This window comes from Eufriesea mexicana, unplaced genomic scaffold (assembly GCF_001483705.2).
Source record: "Eufriesea mexicana isolate 0111107269 unplaced genomic scaffold, ASM148370v2 scaffold58, whole genome shotgun sequence".
Taxonomy (NCBI): Eukaryota; Metazoa; Arthropoda; class Insecta; order Hymenoptera; family Apidae; genus Eufriesea; species Eufriesea mexicana.
Genome location: NW_016908222.1, coordinates 460105 through 480648, shown reverse-complemented (window position 1 = coordinate 480648; position 20544 = coordinate 460105). Strand labels below are relative to the sequence as shown.

General features: G+C 42.5%; 1 protein-coding gene across 5 annotated transcripts in view; it reads right to left on the bottom strand.

The window, feature by feature from the left end:
* Positions 1-177: 177 nt before the first annotated feature.
* Cip4 (formin-binding protein 1-like Cip4) overlaps positions 178-20544 on the bottom strand; it is a 30894-nt gene continuing 10527 nt past the window's right edge. The window contains exons 2-11 of one of the 5 annotated variants that reach the window (XM_017909712.1): positions 8414-8529; positions 6354-6404; positions 5420-5726; positions 5105-5251; positions 4647-5006; positions 3761-3790; positions 3103-3410; positions 2833-3024; positions 2474-2610; positions 178-2379 (exon numbers count right to left, since the gene is read on the bottom strand). In XM_017909712.1, coding sequence (XP_017765201.1) covers positions 2222-2379; positions 2474-2610; positions 2833-3024; positions 3103-3410; positions 3761-3790; positions 4647-5006; positions 5105-5251; positions 5420-5726; positions 6354-6404; positions 8414-8529 — 1806 coding nt within the window. In that variant the 3' untranslated portion in view covers positions 178-2221. The remainder of the gene's footprint in view (positions 2380-2473; positions 2611-2832; positions 3025-3102; positions 3411-3760; positions 3791-4646; positions 5007-5104; positions 5252-5419; positions 5727-6353; positions 6405-8413; positions 8530-20544) is intronic. The other 4 variants (XM_017909726.1, XM_017909718.1, XM_017909735.1 and 1 more) reach the window with 4 other exon arrangements.

Below are 20544 nucleotides of genomic sequence, written 5' to 3'. Positions count from 1 at the left end.
ATGCCAAGGAATACTAGATGGATATGTTGGATTCGCAGACTAGTATCACAAAATACGTTTTACCTCGTTATATTGGTTTAGTAGCTATATTTTTTCAATATTAATAATAATTAATAATAATAATTAATAATAATAATAATAATAATAATAATAATTAAATGTATAATGAGTCACGGAGTTAATTATCTACAATACTTGTTCATGGATATAAAATCACAAAATATACATAGAATGGACGCAGTTGAATATTAAGAATTAAGGTAGACATACGGATCTCATTCTTCTTTCTTCCTTCTATCGTTATCTAATGATTTTCTCTTTTCACTTTCATAAAGTGATATAGCCTATCTACGTCGATAGTCGAGCAAAAAGTATTGCAATAAACTTTCCATCGATATCGATGACCGCACGCGAAAATGCTATCGACTCTCGCAAAATCTGAAACTTCCCAAAGCTCACTCCCCGACAAACAAAACTCTCGCAAATATACGTTCCGCAGGTTTATTATCGACTGCTCGAGAAATGCAGCGAGATTTAGAGTAAAATTGTATGTCAGGGAGCAAAGAAATTACAGCGAACGTATTGGCAGCAATTGCGGCAGAGGAAAAGGCTATTGATCTTTGTTTAATTTTGTGTACTTGTGTACCTTACATACCGAAGCTATATTTTAATAAGTGATTATAGTTTTTATATATATATGTATATATATACATGTACATATTTTTAATACGCGGGCATATATACGACTATACGATTTCGATACGTCGCAATCGAATCTAGGACGAATCTACGCTTTGTAACTGCGAAGCTGAAAGTTCCTTTCAAAGATGCCGAAATAGGGACGTATTTTCTTTAAAAAAAAAAAAAAAAAAAAATATTAACGCCACCATTTCGTACTTATACTTGCAATGGAAACAAATTCATCGCTTCACATAATACACATCGAATCTGGCACTCACACACGTACCATTCACTTCGTTCTTCCTCCCATGTCCCTTGCAATATGTACACAAATATATCCTAACTAAATTCACATCCAGGCATTATCGTAAACAAAACTTAGCCGACCAATTTTCGGAATCTACTTGCTGTACAGAGCACCACCTAATCACCTTCCTGTTACATTAAACAAAAAAAAAAAAGAGAGAAACGAAGGACGTCACTTAATAAACTTACACAACAATAAAAGACAAAAACAACTCAGAAGTAATTGTAAAGAAGCGACGTCACCTTTCTATCATCGGCAAAAGTAAGAAACAGATATCGATATATTAAAACAAATAATGCATTTTCGTCATACATATACGGAACATATACATATACGGTTTGAATAAAAATTAAATTTAAAAGCACTAGAATTGATCAGTTTCTTGAACTTCGGCAGAGATAGTGAGAATCCGTTTGTGAGTTGCCTGCTTTACAATCGAGTTAATAAAAAGTACATAAAAACTCGTGCAGTTACAACAATCGCAATTTTTATCCGTGACGTGTAGGCGGAGCACATGTTATATATATATATATACGCGTGTATGTTTGTGTATATATGCGCGTACATACGCACGCGCGTGTGTGTCTGTATATTATACGACAGGTATTTACTTTCATTAATAAAGTTGCAAATTGTTCACTTGTGCACATCTAAATTACAAAGACACGTTTTTAGAGTTATCCAAGTGATCAGGGTGCTTTTATCATTTTTCTTAGAAAAATGTATCGTACTTCATAAACATTAAACGTGTATGACGAAACCTCTTTAACGTGGTAGGGCGTAACATCATTCTAAATAATTGTACGATCTTAATATTCTATTTAATATTTAGTGAGTTCAACTTGTTGATCACTTTTGTATAAAAGAAGCTAGATCTTAAAAATGAAATTTATTTTCTCTTTGTTCTTCCTTGTTCGATAAGCTGATAGAAGCTAGAGGGAAGTGTGTTGGGTATAATTGACCGAACCTTTGATAAATCATGAGATTCTCCAAAAAATCAAAATATTGGCACATGTTAATTTTCGTTAATACAACATCCCTAATATTTAGGCCTATAATTTGACCAGACTATATTCTGAAATCCTGTGCCATTCAACCAACACAGAACCCTCAATTAATAAGAATCTCGTTAATTGCTATTTTTAATAGTTCAATGTACCGTATTGAACTAATAGCATGAAAAACCTTGAAACTTCCCCACTTCACAATTGTTTAACATCCTAAAAGAAGTGGCTAAGTATTATAGAGGTGACACTCTATGTAAGATGTAGGTACAAAACCCTCAATTGGTTGTGAAATACGACGCACACGCGTCCAACCATCCCCTTGATCTAATTCAATCATGTACAACTCTTCTCCATCATACATCGGTATGGAACCTTCGCTAGTTGCTAAAAATATAATTTTCAATTCATACATTTTCTTGATGATTAATAGAAATAAATTAAAAATACTTCGATAAGATTATTCTGGCTATATACATACCATCGAAAGGATAAAGAGCCCTACACGTTCCCAATGGTGGTTGAGCATCAATTTCATCAACATAATATTCTTCGCCACCACTACCAGGAAGAGATGTCCTCGATTCCCCAAGACCAGATTCCGGGCTATTCGTGGAACTGTGCATCAGTACCGTAAAGCGAAAAGCGTGTCTAATTGGTCTAGTTAAAAATTCTAATCTGTATTTATACTGATTTAAAAACTCATTACAACGATTCTTCTATTTAAGAAAAAGGAAACCTTTCACGATCGATCCTAAACTAAGTCTAATAACACGATTCGATATAAAATCGGTAGAAGAATCCGAGACGCGAATAGTACACTAATCAATTAAAACTTACCCGTGTGTTGGCTGCGGTGTGCCCGGAGCACTTTTCTTATGTATCGGTTGGTTAGCATTCGCATTGCTTACGCTCGAATCGGATGCTGATCTTGAAAGACTTTCCTCTCCTCCCGAATGACTGGATCTTCTTGAACTCAGCGGTCTTGTTGCGGAACCATTGCTAGTCGGTTTCCGTGGTGCTTGACTGGGACTAGAAATTTTAATTATACAATTTATACTAAGAACTAACCAGAGCGTGAAAGGAATCCATGAAATTTTGCAAGGTCACCTGGATAAGCTGATGCCGGCACGCATTGCTTCATCGAGATAACCTTGGAACTTTGCCAAGTCTGCACCGAGTTTATCTAGCTTGTTGCTCGATTGATTCAATTGTCCTTCTATGCTCATTGGATCACCTAATGCAGGATTTTGCTCGTATACGCCCTTCATTTTCATCAAACCATCTCTTGCTGCGGTTTCTTGCTGAATCTTTGCTTGAATTTCATCCAGCCTTTGTTGTAATCTCTTCTTGCGTTGATTCGGAGGTAGGTCACTGCAGTCCTCCTTTGCACCATCGCCATATCCAGGCACATTATTCTGGAATGTTTTAATTTAAGTATCCAAGTTTCAAGGAACAATGTTAACAAAAAGTCTAGTGAAATACAATAGAAAATAAAAGAGAAGGAAGCACGCGATTATCATATATATGACAGTACAGTTAATTCTACATTATCAATAAAGAGTTAACAAACACAAATTCAATGATGTTTACCAATTATATTATGCATCACTATCACGAGCATACTTGAGCCAAACAAACTATCAAGGAAATAAAAAAATATACATAAAGGCAAGTATATCTTGTGAACAATTTTCAAGACAGTGGGACTCTGTCAATAAGGACTGTCATACGGAAAACAATGATGACCGTAAAGAAATAGACAGACCTTCAAAGCTATGCCCACCTCGATCAACTTCTGTTGTTCGCATGAAACAAATTCCAAAAGCGTATCATTCAGCGAATGAATCACAAAAACGAATCTCAGGCAATAGGGTAGAGTAAAAACTTAGTATCGTGAACGTTATATATTTCACAATAAGTGAAGTGACTACGTTTTTAATGTTATCTGAGTTTGTACTCGGCCGACAAGACACATCTAAGAAATGCACATAATTACTGATACATATCTCGATACAGAACAAAATGCTGGTGTTACACATGTGGCAGGCGAACAAGCGATTTGTAGTGTACTTACTAAGTACAACAGTATCCAAATTCATAGTCCACGGGTGATTGGAAACAAGAGACCACAGGCAGATCGAACCATCCACCAAATTAATAAAAAGTACAGAAGAAAGATAAGTTATGCTGGCCTTGCGAAAATCAACGAGATACTGTAAACTATCGATCGAACTATATCGAATAAGTATGACGTATGTTATATTTTTTTCGCTTTTAGAATCGTACGAAGTTAAAAAAAAAAAAAAAAAAAAAAAAAAAAAAAAGAAGAATCTGAATAATACAGAGCTAAAATGAACAACGAAAAACACAACCGTCTAAAAAATAAAAACTGAACGAATCACACATGCCAAAAAAATCTGTGCGTATTACAGGCCTGTTGATCGAATAATGAGAATATGCATTTTGAATAACAATAAAACAAAAAATAAGAAAAGGATGTTTCGTGCATATTGTAACTATTTTTCGTTCTTACTTTCGATGTTCTTACACTTTTGGAAAGAGAAAGAGAAAAAACGTGAACAAATGCTCGATTCACAAACATGTGTATGACACAAGAACTACGCTTTTAAATTGCTACGCACAATATTTACCTTATTGCTACTAAATATGCCGAATAAACCGACCCTCTTCTTAATTTTGCTTCCGGAAACGGTACCCTTTGCTGTCAGGTGATGATTGTGTATTGGCTGCATCATCGGCTGTGACAGCTGACTATTGCTGTCATAGGTTTTAGCCACGGAAAGGTCTTCAAATGGAAAATCTCCTGGAGGCTGGAAGCCGCTTTTGTAACGTTCGATTACCAATAATGTGTCTTTCTTCTCATTGATCTCGTTTGCCGCTTTTTCAATACCGTCTAAACACTGAGCAATTATTGGCGCCACTGCTCGTTCTATTTCTACCGACTTTAGCATGTAGTTTCGCATATTTTTTATTCTCTTTTCATCAAGCTCCTACAACAAAATATACAGAGCGTTAAAATCGAGCAAATCTTTAAAAGAAAAAATTCATATAAATTCGTACTCTACAAATAATGAAACGAGTGATATACCTGCAAGTGTTGGAACACTTTCGGCATGGCAGTATGATAATGTTGCGTCTGCATGTCGTTTGTTCTTTGTAACTGATTCGCATATTCGGTCTTGGCCTCTTCACTCTGCTGAGTTTTCAAAGTCATGTTCATCCTCTGCTTCTCGACCTGAGCACAAAATAAATCGTTTAAAGTTCATAAATTACTGTTTGCGCAATATTTGTTGCTCGACATGTGTTTATGGGTCGATGCTCATTCAGAGCTAACGTTAATGTTATTAAACTGGGTTAACTCGAGTTTTCTCTGGTATCACGAAGGTCAAAACCATCCACCTACTTCCGCTCTCGAAAGATTCAAATCAGCATCTGCCCTCTGATAATTTTCGACTGCCCTCTCCGCCTCACGAAAAGCCTTTTCATACGCCTTCCTAGCGCGCTCCAGATTCCCAATCTGACCGGTCAGGTTTGCCATTAATCTGGCACCCTCTTGAAGCTGTTTCTTACGGTCTTCCTTAAAATCTTTCACAAGAATATTCAATTCCCTTAACACATTTGCTTGCAGATTTTCTGCGATCACTTCCCTTTGTCCCGCCTGGTCGTTTACCTCGTTCAGCTCCATCTTGAATGCTCGACATGGACTGTATCTGTGAGCAAAATTTCTATATCATTTCAAATGTAATTACACATACGATATTAAATCTTTTGGTTTAACTAAATGTACATGACGCACAACGAATCGACGCAAAGAGAACCGAGTCTGTAAACGCAATACGAGTATGTTGCTGAACTTATAAGCAACCTACCCACGCCCTCAGATAAGAGATTAGCTACTGTTTTCTGTCACGCCACGTATGGAATATTAAAGGCGCTCGAGAATTTTTCCTCTTCCCTCAGGCGCCGCGTTTGCATTCTAAACGAAAGGCTGTGAAGCATTCGAGCTGTTAGAAATTGCAAGACCTATACGATTATTGGACAAACGAATCTCGGTCACGAGAAACGTGTATCGTTGATTTAACGTTTACGAATTAACCAAGAATATAAAAAAAAAACTGGCTGAACGCCAGATAGAAAATCGTTTGAGAGAAGGAGAAAATATATTCTTTAACGGATCATTTGTCACTGACAAAGAACAGTCTATTACGAGATAATTTACGCGAAAATAGGCAGAACGTACTTTAAAATAGGAATTATTTTGAAGCATTGTTCATGTCGAGGAACATTACTACGGAGCGTGGATCCGGTATTACGCCTCTGAGTTGCCTCATACTTACTGATAATCCTCCTCCTCCTTCTTCTTAGGTTGATAGCTCTTCACGAGACGTCTGCAATCAGAAATGAAATAAGATTACCGGTGCACGTGCAACGACCGACGCGAGGGAAATATACGCAATAGGAACTAGGAGATGTCCTAGTACGTAAAATAATTTGCCAGTGATTTAAAAATCGAGGGGAAGAAGTATCTTGCATTTAAACGGCGTCTGTCCTTTTTTAGCTGACTGCGGTCTAAAGTTATTTTCAGACCGGTGTCTCTCGGTTGAACACAAGTTACACGTTTCTGTTGTTGGTAGGAACGTGAAAATTGGAGGTTTCACAGTAGCCAAAGGAAAGAAATCTCGTAGAACGTTATGAAATTACGGCGTCGAAACGATTCCCGGGCTCATGTTTCATGTACAACGACAAAGCTGAACGTTTTTCAGAATTCCATGCACAGATTGCGTTTAGTCATTCGTGCGGCAAGAAATAACTACAGTCGAGTCATTCTAATCTGGACACTTGGGCCACGAATGAACGATAAATGTGTGCCGGCTACTAAGTGCATTATCATCCGGAAGTTGACGTGTCCTTGATACCAGATCAACCATACGCTTTACCGGGCCTGAACGTGCATCGAAACCGAGGAAAACGGTTCGTGAAAACGGGCAACGATTTCTAAAGTGCCGAGAAATGCGAATCGTAAACCACAAGACAAGTCCAAGTACGTGCGCGTGTCAGATTGGAAAAGCTATTTTCGAGCCCGCTTGGATTCCTCTTTTCAGGTCTGGATTACTGTCCAAAAATTGGAAAAGCTATTTCCAAGTTGATTCGATATCCGCTTCTTAGGCCCATTGCTTGAATGTTCGATAGATATACATATGTACTGGCTGACCTATGTTTCGATATCGTAGGTCTAGGTCATTATCTAAAACAGTTGATAATGCCGCTTTAGATTCAAACGACTATGGTTACGCTGAAGTTACTAAGAGTAGAGAAAAAAAGAGGCTGGAAGAACTATTTCAGTACGATACTCGGTTCTTCTTTCTAGATCTGGGTTAGTATCCAATAATTCATCGAGCATTGCACCGAACTTCTCTAACTAACCGAGAAACTTGAAGAAATTAAGTGCGCTAGATTTAAAGAATATAACCGTATTTTACAGTGTTCGGAATGCTTTTAATGAAAATCAACGGTGCATCGAGGGAAACTGCCACGCGGTAAAACGGTACTCCATTTGTACGAGTAACACGAGCATGTATCGCAGAAATTACGGCGCATTAAGACGAGGAACGTGCCCGTGATAATTTATATGCAGTGGAACGAACGTGCCTGGGATAGATGTGTGACGAGCACGCGGAATCATTCTCTGGGCTTCACATGCGCCAACTGATTAAGGGACAACGATAACCATCCGCGACAATTAAAGCCGCCAGATTCAGAAAGAAATCACGCCGCCTTTGTAGCGCTGCTGGTGCGCTTCATTTTTCGATTACAGGCTGAGATACATCACGCAACAAAGGAATACTTAAAACATCGTGCGATTCGATCTTGAGTACTCTGTTACTGCTCCAGAACGAGCGAGAGGTGGTCCAATTTGGTTCATTTCTTCTTCAGAAATACGACGGAACACTGACTACTGAAATAGTAGAGCAATATTGCGTTAATGATTGTTTCTTTTATAGTAACGTACATCATATACTATAGTTACTATAAATAATTATAAATACGATTTAAAAGCAAGGATTTTGATTATTATTAGGTCTTCGTATTAAGTGAAATCGATAGAAGGCAGAAGATAAGCTCATTTCGAGACACCCGGTAGAACAAAAGTGTGCAACAGTAGACGGCATTCACGGAACAAACAAGGGGGCCCTTTAATACAATATGGGGTGCGTGAGACATGCTCATTATACAGGATGTCCCATTGAAATTGTTAACCTCGGATACGGCGCCCTTTGTTAATTTATGTACAAAAAGAGAGGAGTGCTTCGATGTCGAACAAAGACAGCCACTGACGATAAATCTCGCGACAAATCTATGCTTCGGGAAAAACTTAATGTCCTTAAGTATTTCTTACCTGAGTTTAGCGGCATATTCCACCTCGATGGCGCATCGGTCGCGAATGAAATGGCCATACCTTTCGAGGAACTCTATCCCTTTTTGTGTGTGGAGGGATAGATTCTCGTACTGGTCCTGTAACAAAAAGACATGGACAAAATAAGTGGACGTGCTCTGGGAGTTTCTCGGGGTCGTAAAACATGGTTTGGAAGAACAAAAATATTCACATTCTTGTTCAAGCATTCTATCCTTTTCCACAGAACTAATACTGCCTTTGCGAATGCGCCTTAAAAAATACATTTCCAAAATTCGCTTGAAAAATATATATGTACATATATATATAAACAATTATTCATTAACAGGACGCTGTTAGATTTTCCTTCATTCATCGATTGTTTCTAGACCCTCTGTTTGCCAAGGGACAATGGGTCGAATGGCGTAGGGCTTCTTAAAATTTCTCCAGGGAGGTTAGGACAGGCTCCATAACTCGTGCTCGTTGCTCGAGCCGATGCACGAGAGAAACGACGCGGCATCCCAATCGTCGGCACATTTCTCCGTGGCTCGGCATCGTCTGCCAACAGGAAAAGGAGAAAGAGAGGATTTTTCTTTGCAGAGCATGGCCGGACGGCGTGTGCACGCTATGCCCGGTATACGTGTAGCCATTGCGGTCGACGACTGAGAAAACCTCTTGGCACACATACACGTGCCGCCCTCCTCGGGACAATGAGGTATTTCGCAAGGCTGCACGGCTGCCGGTAAAAAGATTTCTGGCCGTTTAGCGGCTCGGCACGAAAAGTGAAACTGGACTCTGTTGGCCATTGCCGCAACGTGCACCAGCGACTCCGACTGGTCAGACACCGCCACGCCAGATACCCATAGGTTCTGACCGTTTTATCGGCTTTATGAATCGCTACAACGCCGCTACCGTGCAGCCTCGACCCGTTCTTTCTTCCATCGACGAATTTTCATTCACATTTTGACCAAGTCTCGTGAATGGGGAACGCGTTCGTGTTACGTACGATGTGATCGATGGAGCAAATACAACAGGATCGTAAAACATACCGCCGCATGGTGGCGCGCATATATCGATGATATCCAGATCCAGTATCGTATCTACGTGTCTCATAATCAGAGGGATATCTTCGCTAGACACTCGAAACACGTAACTTCAATTTTATGACTGCTTCTTTTACCGACTACGATTACCGAGCGTCGTTAATCGAACGATTGATTCATTCACGCGGAGTGTAAACGTATGAGTCTCTGTTCCATGGAATATCGTATTCTCTTCTGAAAATCATTTACCTCGCGTGATGACCGAAAGCGTTTAACCCACGTAGCGCCGGGATACCGAGAATTCCTCAAGGTTCTGGGAACATGAAAGAAAACGACATTCGCCGTAGCGGAGTTACGGAATGGAAGCTTTATCGTTCAAGGACGATCCTGTCTTTCAACATTTGAGCGCTCCGCTGCGGCAACGTTTACTCGGTTCGTGTGCAGGGAAAGAGAGTGGAAAAGAAGGAGAGGGACGGGAGGGAAGCCCGATCGAGTCGCCTATGCTCTGGCATTCGAAACGCGTTACTTTCATTTCCAACAAGTAGCCATTCAAGGGCCACGCACTGATTGTGAGACGCGCGTCTACGTGTACAGACATGGTCGTTCGGCGGCTCTTTCCTTTCTCGAGATCCACCTCGAACCAGTTACAAAAAAGAAAAAAAGAGAGAAAAATCGACGAAGAAGGAGGAAAAAGAGGAAAGAAAAATAGCAAAAACGAAAAGAAAGAAAGGAGGAACGAGATCTCGCGACGCGTCGATGTCACGCGTTCAGGATGTGTCTAGCCCGAGTGCAGGTCTCTCCGGACGCATTAAAGTAATTAGCTTATGCGACTGAACGTCTGTTGGTGACGGTAAGATATGGAAAACAAAGGTAGAAACCGCGAGTCATCAAATCATACGTTGCACGGTTAATTAATCAATGTTAATGCTCTCTCCTCGCGTTACGTGTCCTAAGCATGTTACGATACACGATAGGGTGTATAATTATGCATATAATTTCGCAGTCACGTCGCTTTTCAATCTTCTGTGCGAATTCAATTTTTAATAGCCAGCTTCACAATGTATTCCATAATCCTATTTTATTTTTCCATCTTAGGTACACATTATGCGTCTATACCATTGTGTCAGCTATCGTTTCAACCCGTCCGTAACACCTAAGGAGTTAACCAAAGCACACGGTCTAAAGTTACGTAGTCGCGGAGGAAGAGGCGAAAGAGTTTGCAATATTGATTCGAGACAACCTCGTTTTGTCGTGGCAAACAGGAATATCCGGGCGGCCAAGCTAATCGTACCAAGTATAACATGATACTTGCACGAGTAGCGATACACACTAGCGGTGATACGATACTATGCCTCGCACCGATGCAAGTCTAAATCAGATATCTAAGTCATACGTCGCGGAGCCGATCACAGATCCGCGAGCGATTTATTGGATAAAACATCATCCTTTTTTTCCAAACAGCTCGCGACTTTCTCATTGTGATAACTGTAAGCGATCGACGTCGCGGTCGGTGCAATTTGCAACTAAATAACGGAGAACTGGTAGCGCAGGTGATAGTCGAACTCCGACTTTCGAACGTTCAGGAACAGGAAAAGCTATCATTTTACCCTTTTCCCCACCGTCGAACGCTCTATCTTGACCGACAACCGATTTTATTTTCGCGCCGCCTCTGATATCGACGTTCTAATTATTCGACCAGAATGCTGAACCTCGTCGTTTCTCGGAGAAAACACGAATATTACATAAATCGGTTTAGAGGAAATACCTAACACTCGATGCAGGATATTGCGTTAATCGAAGGATACGGAGAACGAGTATCGAGATTAAAAATCCACTGTAGGTGACTGTCCAAAAGGTTGATACACAGGACCAATTTGGTGTTTAGATCACGAGACGGAGTATTTTGTCCGGATTTCACTAACTAGTTATGTCTCGTTTAATTATCTAATTTTAAGCCATTACATTATGTCTAAGTTTATTTAATGACCAGGTTGGTTATCTATGCAAATCGACGAAAAACAAAGAGCTATGAAAAATTTACAAACTAGAGACAGGTAAACCGATTTCAAAAGGTGAACCAATTTCTATCGAGTAATTAACTGTTTAAAAACTAGTTCAAATTCCAGATTATTGTTTCTTGGAGGAAAACTAGTTGCGGTTCATAAAACGATACACAAAGGCAAACACCTCGCAGAACTCCACGAAAAGCGTAGACCATTTTGATTTGCTTCGGATCAATCTAGTGTTCGAATCGTCAAATGAAATTTTTCATCTGGGGTAAGTCTCGTTAGCTAGTTCTTCATTCATTTAATTATCTAGCTTCGAGTAATTCGATATGTTCGAGATTATTTAACGATGCTCCCAACCTCGCGAAGTCGCAAAAATCCGAGAAGCATTGAAACTCCTACAACAGATCTATAGCTGCAAAAGCCAAACCAATTTCTATCAAATAATTAACATTCCAGGTTTTTGTCTCTCCGAGTAAGATTAGTCTCGGTTCGTGAAACGACCCACAAACATGAACATCTCGAAGAGCTCGACGAAGAACATGGACCATTTGCACTACAGCAACTCGATGATCGTATTGCCAGATAAAAGTTTTTATCTGCGCTGCCTATCGTTATCTAGTTCTTGATCAATTTAATCATCTTACTTCGAGCAAATTCTCTCAACCAGGTGAACTTACAGGAATCCGAGAAGTATCGGAAGATGAAGAATAAAAACACGCGAGTGCCGAAGCTCAAAGAACCACGGACCTGTAGCTACAAGAGTTGGACCAATTTCTATCAGATAATTAACATTCCATGTAACCGTCTCTCCGAGTAAAACCACCATAGTCTCCGTCCACGAATCTACGTGCAAAAGCAAACACCCAGGAAAATTCCACAAAGGGCACATACCGCTTCGATGATCGAAAAGCTTCGTCATTACGGTGGAAGCTGCTCGATTATCAATCGGTAGGACGCGAATGAAATTATAGTCTATTATCTGGAATCGATTTCCAGCGGGCAAAGCCCCCACGAGTACACACTGTCGTACACCAGTGAATCCGAGGCGAGTTTCCCCACGACCAATCCTGCGTTTTCTGTGCCGCAGGTCGATAGATGAAAAACGCACGCGGCCACGTCCACCGCCCTATGACTCACCCCATGGGGTTCGACCTTTTTCAAAGAGGTGCACTTGCAACGCCGACCTAACCTTGCCAAACGCAGACTATTCAGGTCGGTTAGGTCGTCCCCTGGAGATAAATTCGGCCTTTCCATTATGCACGTGTATAGCAGGTACCTTTGTCGGACCACCTGCCGCCGCCATATCTGCTACTTTCTTCTTGCTTTTACCATCGCCATCGGGCCGAGTTTCGAGTTCTCGAACTGGTCCCCGATATTCGGGACACCGTCGTCCAAGTACCACGACCAGCGTCCAAAGTCGTGTTTCCTTCTGCTTCTTTTTCTCTTTCCTCCTCCTCGCTCATTCTTTATGGCTCAAATCGTTTAAGGTTCCTGAGAGGCAATTATATATATTCTTTCTTCTTACCACGGGTTAAAGGATTATCCTTGCGCATCTTTTTACTATGCCTGGATAGTTATACTTATCGTAACCCGTGTTCGTCGTATCGTTTCGAAGACTTTGGTTAAACGAGACGAAGAATAGTACTTTGCACGATGGTAATTTTTAAAAGCTGCCGCAAGATCGCGAAGTACGAAGACAAACCGTGGAACGACAAAGTCAGAGGATCGTACAAAGAGGCTGCCAGCCAAGGATAGGCTTTGATTAACTGAAATTTCTTTTCGCTCTTGCCCTATGGGAACGCGGTCTCGTCGAGGGTACCGAAAATACACGGCTCGACGAAGGAGACCGGTTGGTAACGTTTCCAAGAACAGGTCGGCGTTAATTAATTCGACGAGAGCGAGCGGGAAAAGCGTTGTTCGCTGCGAGACAGTGGGAAAAGCGGGGAAGACTAGCTATGTGGAAAATCAATAGCCCGGCCCGGTTACATGCAATCGCGATCAAAAAGGGCAAAGGATGGTGAATAGGTGGTTAAAAAAAAAAAGAGGAGAAAACAAAGGAAACGTTGTAAAAATAGTTTAGATAACGAGGAACGCTTAGGATAAAACGAGAACGAAAAGCTGCGGGCTCGAACAAGTGTGTATTATGAGTCATGAAATCGCGTTGGGGTGGTTTCGTACCCTCCACCACCCTATTGATCCTGCATTTCTGTATACACTCACGCGACTTCAAAGAGCAACGGAGAGTGCCAGGGAAACGAGAGCGATGGAAAAAGGATAGGGTGACGAGCAGACAGACAGCGAAGAACAGACAGAGAAATTCGTCACTCGAGAACACGAGTACGCATACGGTATTACTCGGAAAGTATAATATATACGTGTTCGCGGGAACGTACAGGGTCGTCGACGCACGAAAGGTCATCGACGACTGAAACGATCGAGTACGATGATCTAGAATTTAGACAGGATTTTCTCATCGCGTACGCCTTGATACCTCGGTCAAATATTGACGAAGAGCGATCGAGGATTATATAAAAAGGGCGTGGCTGCCAGGCCGGATAAAATGTTTCGCTACACTCTGTTTCACGGTATATTTTTAACGATTCCGAACATATTTTGACGAACAACATATCGGTCTTATCAATTCTCGATGCAAAGGTCTCATACTCGAACATCGGACCGCATATGTCATCATCGTGAACATCGAACAGCGAGCAAACAAGCAATGACAAACACAAATATCCCATCCCTGTGCTTAATCGTTCGGACTAAGCGAATAGCGAAATATGCAGACAGACAGACGGATAGACAAACGGAAGAAAAATAGGCCAGATGAAAACAATGCAACGTGGTTCTCGAAGACGAACAGATACGAATGATCCCCTTACGTTGGAGCATACGCGAGACGCAACGATACGATACTCTACACTTTCATCTCTCTTCATAACACACCGTGTGTACTAACGAGTAACCAGTGAAACACGAGAGCACGGTGGCTGCATTTAATAAGCAGACGGAACGTTGAACCAACAGCAAGCGTACGTACGCGTCTAGCGTCGCTGGCTCGTGCGGTGCATACGAGTGCACGCAACATGTTCGAGGTGGTGCATAGTTAAATGCGCCCGTGCATGGCCAGGCTCACACACGTACAGGCGAGAGGAGAGAAAAAAGAAAGGAAAAGAAAAGGAAAGCATAGAAAAGACTAATTGCCAGCGGAGTCGCGAGACCCGTTGACGGATACATGGTACAAGGCTGTTGCACGATAGAAACGCCGAGAATGCGCCGTTGTCTTTAATGCAACTCGGCATGAATAATCTTCAGAGAGATGCACGCTACGCGGTGCGTTCGGATGTCTCGCGAAAATAGCATGCTTAACCCCTGAACAGAGGAGTGGCTCTCGCCGGTTTCCACGTTGCGACAGGGTAGACTTCGAATTCAGATTCAGCCTTTCGACTATTCCAAAGGGCTCAACTTCGAGATACTCTAGCCCCCTCCCTAACCGAGATTGTTCGCTTTCGCGAAACGGGACGGAGTCTCCTCAACGACGCGAAAAAATACTCCAGAATTAGGTACCCTTGAATCACCTTTCAAACGCCATAAGGGGAACGAGAGCGAGTACACTCGTCGCTCAAACGCCGAAATTCAAACGACTTTCTTCCCTCGCTGCCTTTCTCTCGCTGACGACCTTCCGAGGACGTCGCTCCTCCACGCGGGATCTAGTAAATGCTCGCCTGTCCTACTCGAACGCGACATTCGCTCCAACTCTGCCAAGACTGACCTCTAAGACGTGAACTTTTCACACGTTTTTCAGCACGCGCGCAGATCCTCGCTCTTGAGCTTTTAATAGACGCCATAAATCGTCCGCATTCGTACAAGTGCTCGCTTGATCGAAGACGAATCGTCTCGAAGATAATTCGTGTTCGCTCGATTTTCTAATTAAGCGTCGCGCAAATTGGCTGCCTTATAATGCCACGGTTATTCCAGGCTTATCGAGCCTCGCGAGGTTCCATTATACGGGCGAGCTCGCCTAAGTCGATCGAATCTCCTAACGATGACGTTAACAAACCTCCAATGCCGACGTACTTCTCGAACAAAGCCACACGCGAGTTTTGCACGAAATCGCATCGTGGCACGCGTCACGAGAAACAGATCCGGGCACGATAGGGCGTCAAGAATACTCGCAAATTCTCAGGAATGTTGTCCCAGGTCGGGATATGCTATCGCGGCTCGTGTGCTAACGGTGTAATGGGTAAACTTGTCCTCTGGTGAGAGGCGAATGACGCGACAGGGACGGATTACGGAACAAAGAGCTCCAATCGCGACTCATCGTTGGACAACGAGAAAGTCGCGTCGTCTGACGCCTTTTATCGTTCATCCACACCGAAGATGATTCCCGAAGGGACGTCACAGGGGATAGTTATCGAAACGATACGCCCATTTCTGCCAGCGTTTTACACACGCTCTCATCGGCTTCATCTTAATTCTAAGAGATCTAACACCCACGCTGAGTCACTCGGGCATCATGCGTTGTTTCAGAATAGCTATCGGTAGATCGAATCGTAGCTGGAAGATGGACAGCATCTAGTATGATGCTCGACCGTGTGATTAATCTGCTGACTCCATCTCAAGACCATGTGGTAGACTTTCTCTTTCCAGTTACGCGTCCCTTTTTCGCAATTGCGAAACAAACTTTTCCACGTTCTTCTTATTTTTGTTACATATAACTACGTAAATGCACATTTAACGCGAAAAGAGGAGCAAAACTTACTTCCAATCTTCGGACAGCCACTCGACTTCCACGAACTCATTCGTCTTTTTATAGCTCGATAAATCAACGGACTTATATTCCCATTTCTCGCTTCGTAACCGGTACTAGCAGTCAACTTAGCGTAGAAATGCATAAAGATCGATTGAATAATAGGAAACCTGTATCTCGAAGGCGGCAACAACTTTCCTTGCAAAGGTTGCCCCACAGGTCATCATGCGTTTCGTATGCATGATACATACGTGTATATCTCGGCTTGTCAACGATCATTGTCGCGCTAACTAGTCTACAGAGAGTTCTGGCTATGCCAGCGGCCAAAGAACAGGCGTAATTAACCGATGTATTATAGTTTGCTAATATTTTCCTTCCTGCGGTTAAGGTCGAAGACCTTGCGTCCCACGACGACCAAGCCCATTCATCCTCTTCGACGACTAAGGTGAGCCTCGTGTAATTGCCAGCTACGAGATATCTGCATCGCTGGATGCTAAACGAAGCCTAGTGTGTTCGGCTTGTCGCGTCGATCCGCTGGGAAATGGGTCGACCGATAAACCGTGCCAACAGGGCAGCGTTTATCTCTACTTGAAATTATTCCTTCGACATATCGCGATTTCCTGATTATCCGACAGACTCCGACAGGGTTATCGATAATAAGCATAATAATCAGTATGCCAAGTAGTTTATTTATAGGCATTCGCGTAGTCGGGCAATGTACGACGTAAACGCCTCACAGAGCGGTGGCTGTGGGACGTCAGACCTTATTGATCGTTCTAATACTATCTGGCTGCTGTCTCGCACGTTGCTGCACAGGAACAGGAACGATTCATCGGGAACGAGTCTCGGGGGCGAGATGATCTTCCTCGAGGTTGCGAAAGGGTAAAAGCTTTGACAGCATTGGATGTTTTTGATCACGTGTAAACGAATTAGGTGGAAAAAGGCAAACAAAGAAGCCGAGACGTAAACAAACGAAGCAGAATGTAGATCGTTAATCTTTAAAGCAAATAGAGTAAGTAGCGATTGAACTCTTCTAATTAAAAATCATATCAGTTGCTTGCGTTATAGCTCTTTTAGAAGCTAATCGAGTAAACTGTTTCTCGTTATAAAACCACTTTGTAATATCGGAGTATCGCGTACGATTTGCGTTTAATAATCTCCAGTACAACGAATTGAAACTAAAGTCGAAGTTCCAGCTAACTCCTTTCTGCTTCTAACCTTGACACGAGCATGAGTCGATGTAACGAGGCAGAGGTCAGCCCTCCGCAACCAGAGCTTTCTTTGCTTGCAAGGGAAAAAGAATGTAATTATCTCGAGATAAAAGCGGAAAATTAAATAGATAATTCACTGTTGATTTAATAACAAAATACAGTGGCAAGATGATAAATAAGAAATGGACGTAACTTCTAGAGAGCGAACGTCACACCCCCCCAGAGATAAAGTGAAACTGGATGCACTCGATGCAAGCTTCCATTTTCATTCAGCAACCTCCACCAAGCAGATAATGCACGTACATCGCAGTTTTTGGTGTCCCACGCGAAAGAGACAAGACTTTTAGATTCGCGTTACCTAGTTTTCTCGTTTCCCCGCCATTCCAGACGTATAATGGTCCTGTTTCACAATGTCCCTGGACAGAGACAATGCAACCAACGTTTCCCCGACTCACGACTCGAGGTGGAAGGCGCTTGAAACGGAAAGGGATTCGAAGATGCGGAAGAGAAGCGTGCCCAATTGTTCTTGGAGAAAAAGGCTGGTCGTGTCGACGAGGGCCAGACTGAACCCTGGTCCGGGTTGAGAGTTCTCTTCTTCCTTCGGCGACAATGGCACCGACGACACGTTCCACGCGTCTCATCCACGCTTTCCACGCTAGACACACGTCGGAGTGCCGGCGGCGACTATGGTACTACAATCGTAACTATGCAACGCGAATTAATTAGCACGGAGTCACCGGGACATTTCGTTATCACCGGATGCGGTCAATGACTCGCCAGACCTTCGCACTGTTTTTTCTCCCTCTCCTGATAACGCGAGTAAGCAATCGCTCGCGCACTCTGTCATTCGGACTCATTGTCTTTTTTTCATTCTCTTTGTCTGCCACTCTACGTGTCCCTCTTTCACGTCTATTCAACTACGACCGGCATGGACGCGGAGTGGACGCGTTCTCGTATCGCGATAGCCATTTTAGTGAAAACACGAGCACGCTGTCGATGTCGATTGCTTTCGAGCTCGTTGCGTGATCCTTCGACGAATTGCGAATATGCTAACGAATATTTGGCGAATATTTGTTTGAAAACGTATGGCAGTCTGTGAAACTTATAACAAGGATAACGTAGTTGCAAGACTTTCAAATTTGTTTCAAAATTTAAATGCCTATTACGATTAGCTTCGTCTAATTTTTATAAAATGCGGAAGCATCGATAGGCGCTCAGTTGCCCAAGTACGAGCAAATTGGTACCGATAGGAGGAGAATATAATCAGATGTACAATTTCTTGATAACGAGCAATAAATGTACCGTTGACTAAGAAAATGGCTTAAGCCACGAACGTTCCGAGTTCGGATAAATTAAAAAATGAATTGCGATATATCCACAAACTCGATGTAACGGTGCAATTTTCTGTTACTTTGCGAAAATGGTTTCACGCTGCTGTAATGTAATTAAACGAAACGCGAAATAACTTTCCGACTTAAACCACTTTCATCGAATGGATCCCATTTGTGACGAGCACCGCGATAACGCGTCTAATCGAAAGTAATTAATATTCCTAGGTGTCCAACGTCTATGACCTCGAATGCTTTCATTACGACAGTAAGAGGAAGGATGAACAACGAGGACGAATTCGAGAGTCGGGTCTTAATTTAAATTCAGATTTCATCCGCGTTCAATGTACGTAATTACCGATAGCTCCGATGCATCGAGTTCGACGATCTTATCGCGATATTCAAATGAAACCGAAGCACGAAGCCCTTGCTTCTGTCTCATGGTCGAAAGTAATGTTAAACGAAATGTTTGCTGCGTATTCGTCGTTAAGTATTTTCCCTGTTCAAGAGGATGAAATCCCTGTTCTCGAAAGTCTCAACAAGGACCCTTACAAGCTCCTTCTCTCCCCTTGAGCAGCTTCATCGTTGGCAACGGGGTCGTGGTCTCGTTATCTCGAGTCAATGCGATATCCATAGGCGACACTGATTCATTCCGGTTTCCTGCCGCCTTTTCTTCTTTATTTAATTAAAACTCGCGTGAATCACGGCCCGATTCGTCATATATTAGAAACAAAAACAATCGAGTCTTCGTTTGGTGCAGCAGGAGGACCAGTAGCGCAATCTCTTCTTTGATATGGACGGAGGATGTGATAAGACCTCGGCGAACATCGCTTGACTCTCGTTCACACATCTTGTTTTGCTCAAAATAACGTTGTCTCAAAAATACGACTACGCGACTGGAATATGTCGGTCTAATTATCTTTATTAGAATTTTTATACGCTTCCTACTTCCGAGCGTGTATCAACTTAACACCCCTTCGTTCCAAGGCTTGTCCCGAGCCACTTTTATTTCGTTGCCTGCCTCATTTTCAGACGAGCTACACGCTGAACGTCGATCGAACACCAGAAAGCGACGAATTCACCGTACGGGATTAAGCAAGAACTCGATAACTAGCCGAGTTGCCCAGGCTCGTAACTCGTTCCATCATCCTAGCCTGCACGCTACGCGCCGTGTACAAGATGGAATATAACATGCTATAATTATGGACTAAAGTTAGAAACTAATGTCGCGAGTCTAACGGGCACCACTCGAGCTATATCAGGAGAAGGCATATGCAGCAGGAGTTTTCGGCAAGCTGGCAACGGAATCGAGCATGCAACGGACATTTTCACTCGTTACATAGCGCCGTCGCGAACGAAAATCGGACATTCGACTGCTTACGCAAGAACGCGTTACGTGCATGCATAACGAGGCAAAACACGGGCTACAAAACCGCGTGGTGTACGAGAAAGGCATCGAAGCTGGTCGAATCCTGGCCATGTAACGGGGCACAGCCATGAACGACGCACAGTGTGCAAGGTGACATCCGATTTGGACACGTTCCACCATCGATTTTTCGTGAAATCTCGGCCGCCTAAGTCGTTAGGCATCCTTGAAACTTGTTTAATGCCAAAGTTCACGACTCGCGAGGATCGGGCAAATATCATGGAGCGTCCTCCAAGTCGATCGAAACTCCTGCGAAGGTTAACTATCGCCAAGCGACGAAACGGTGCCATTTTTGGCACCATGTTGAATCTCTTATTTAGCACTGGAACTACCAAATTAGTCAAAATGACTGGCTTCGGGCTCTTTC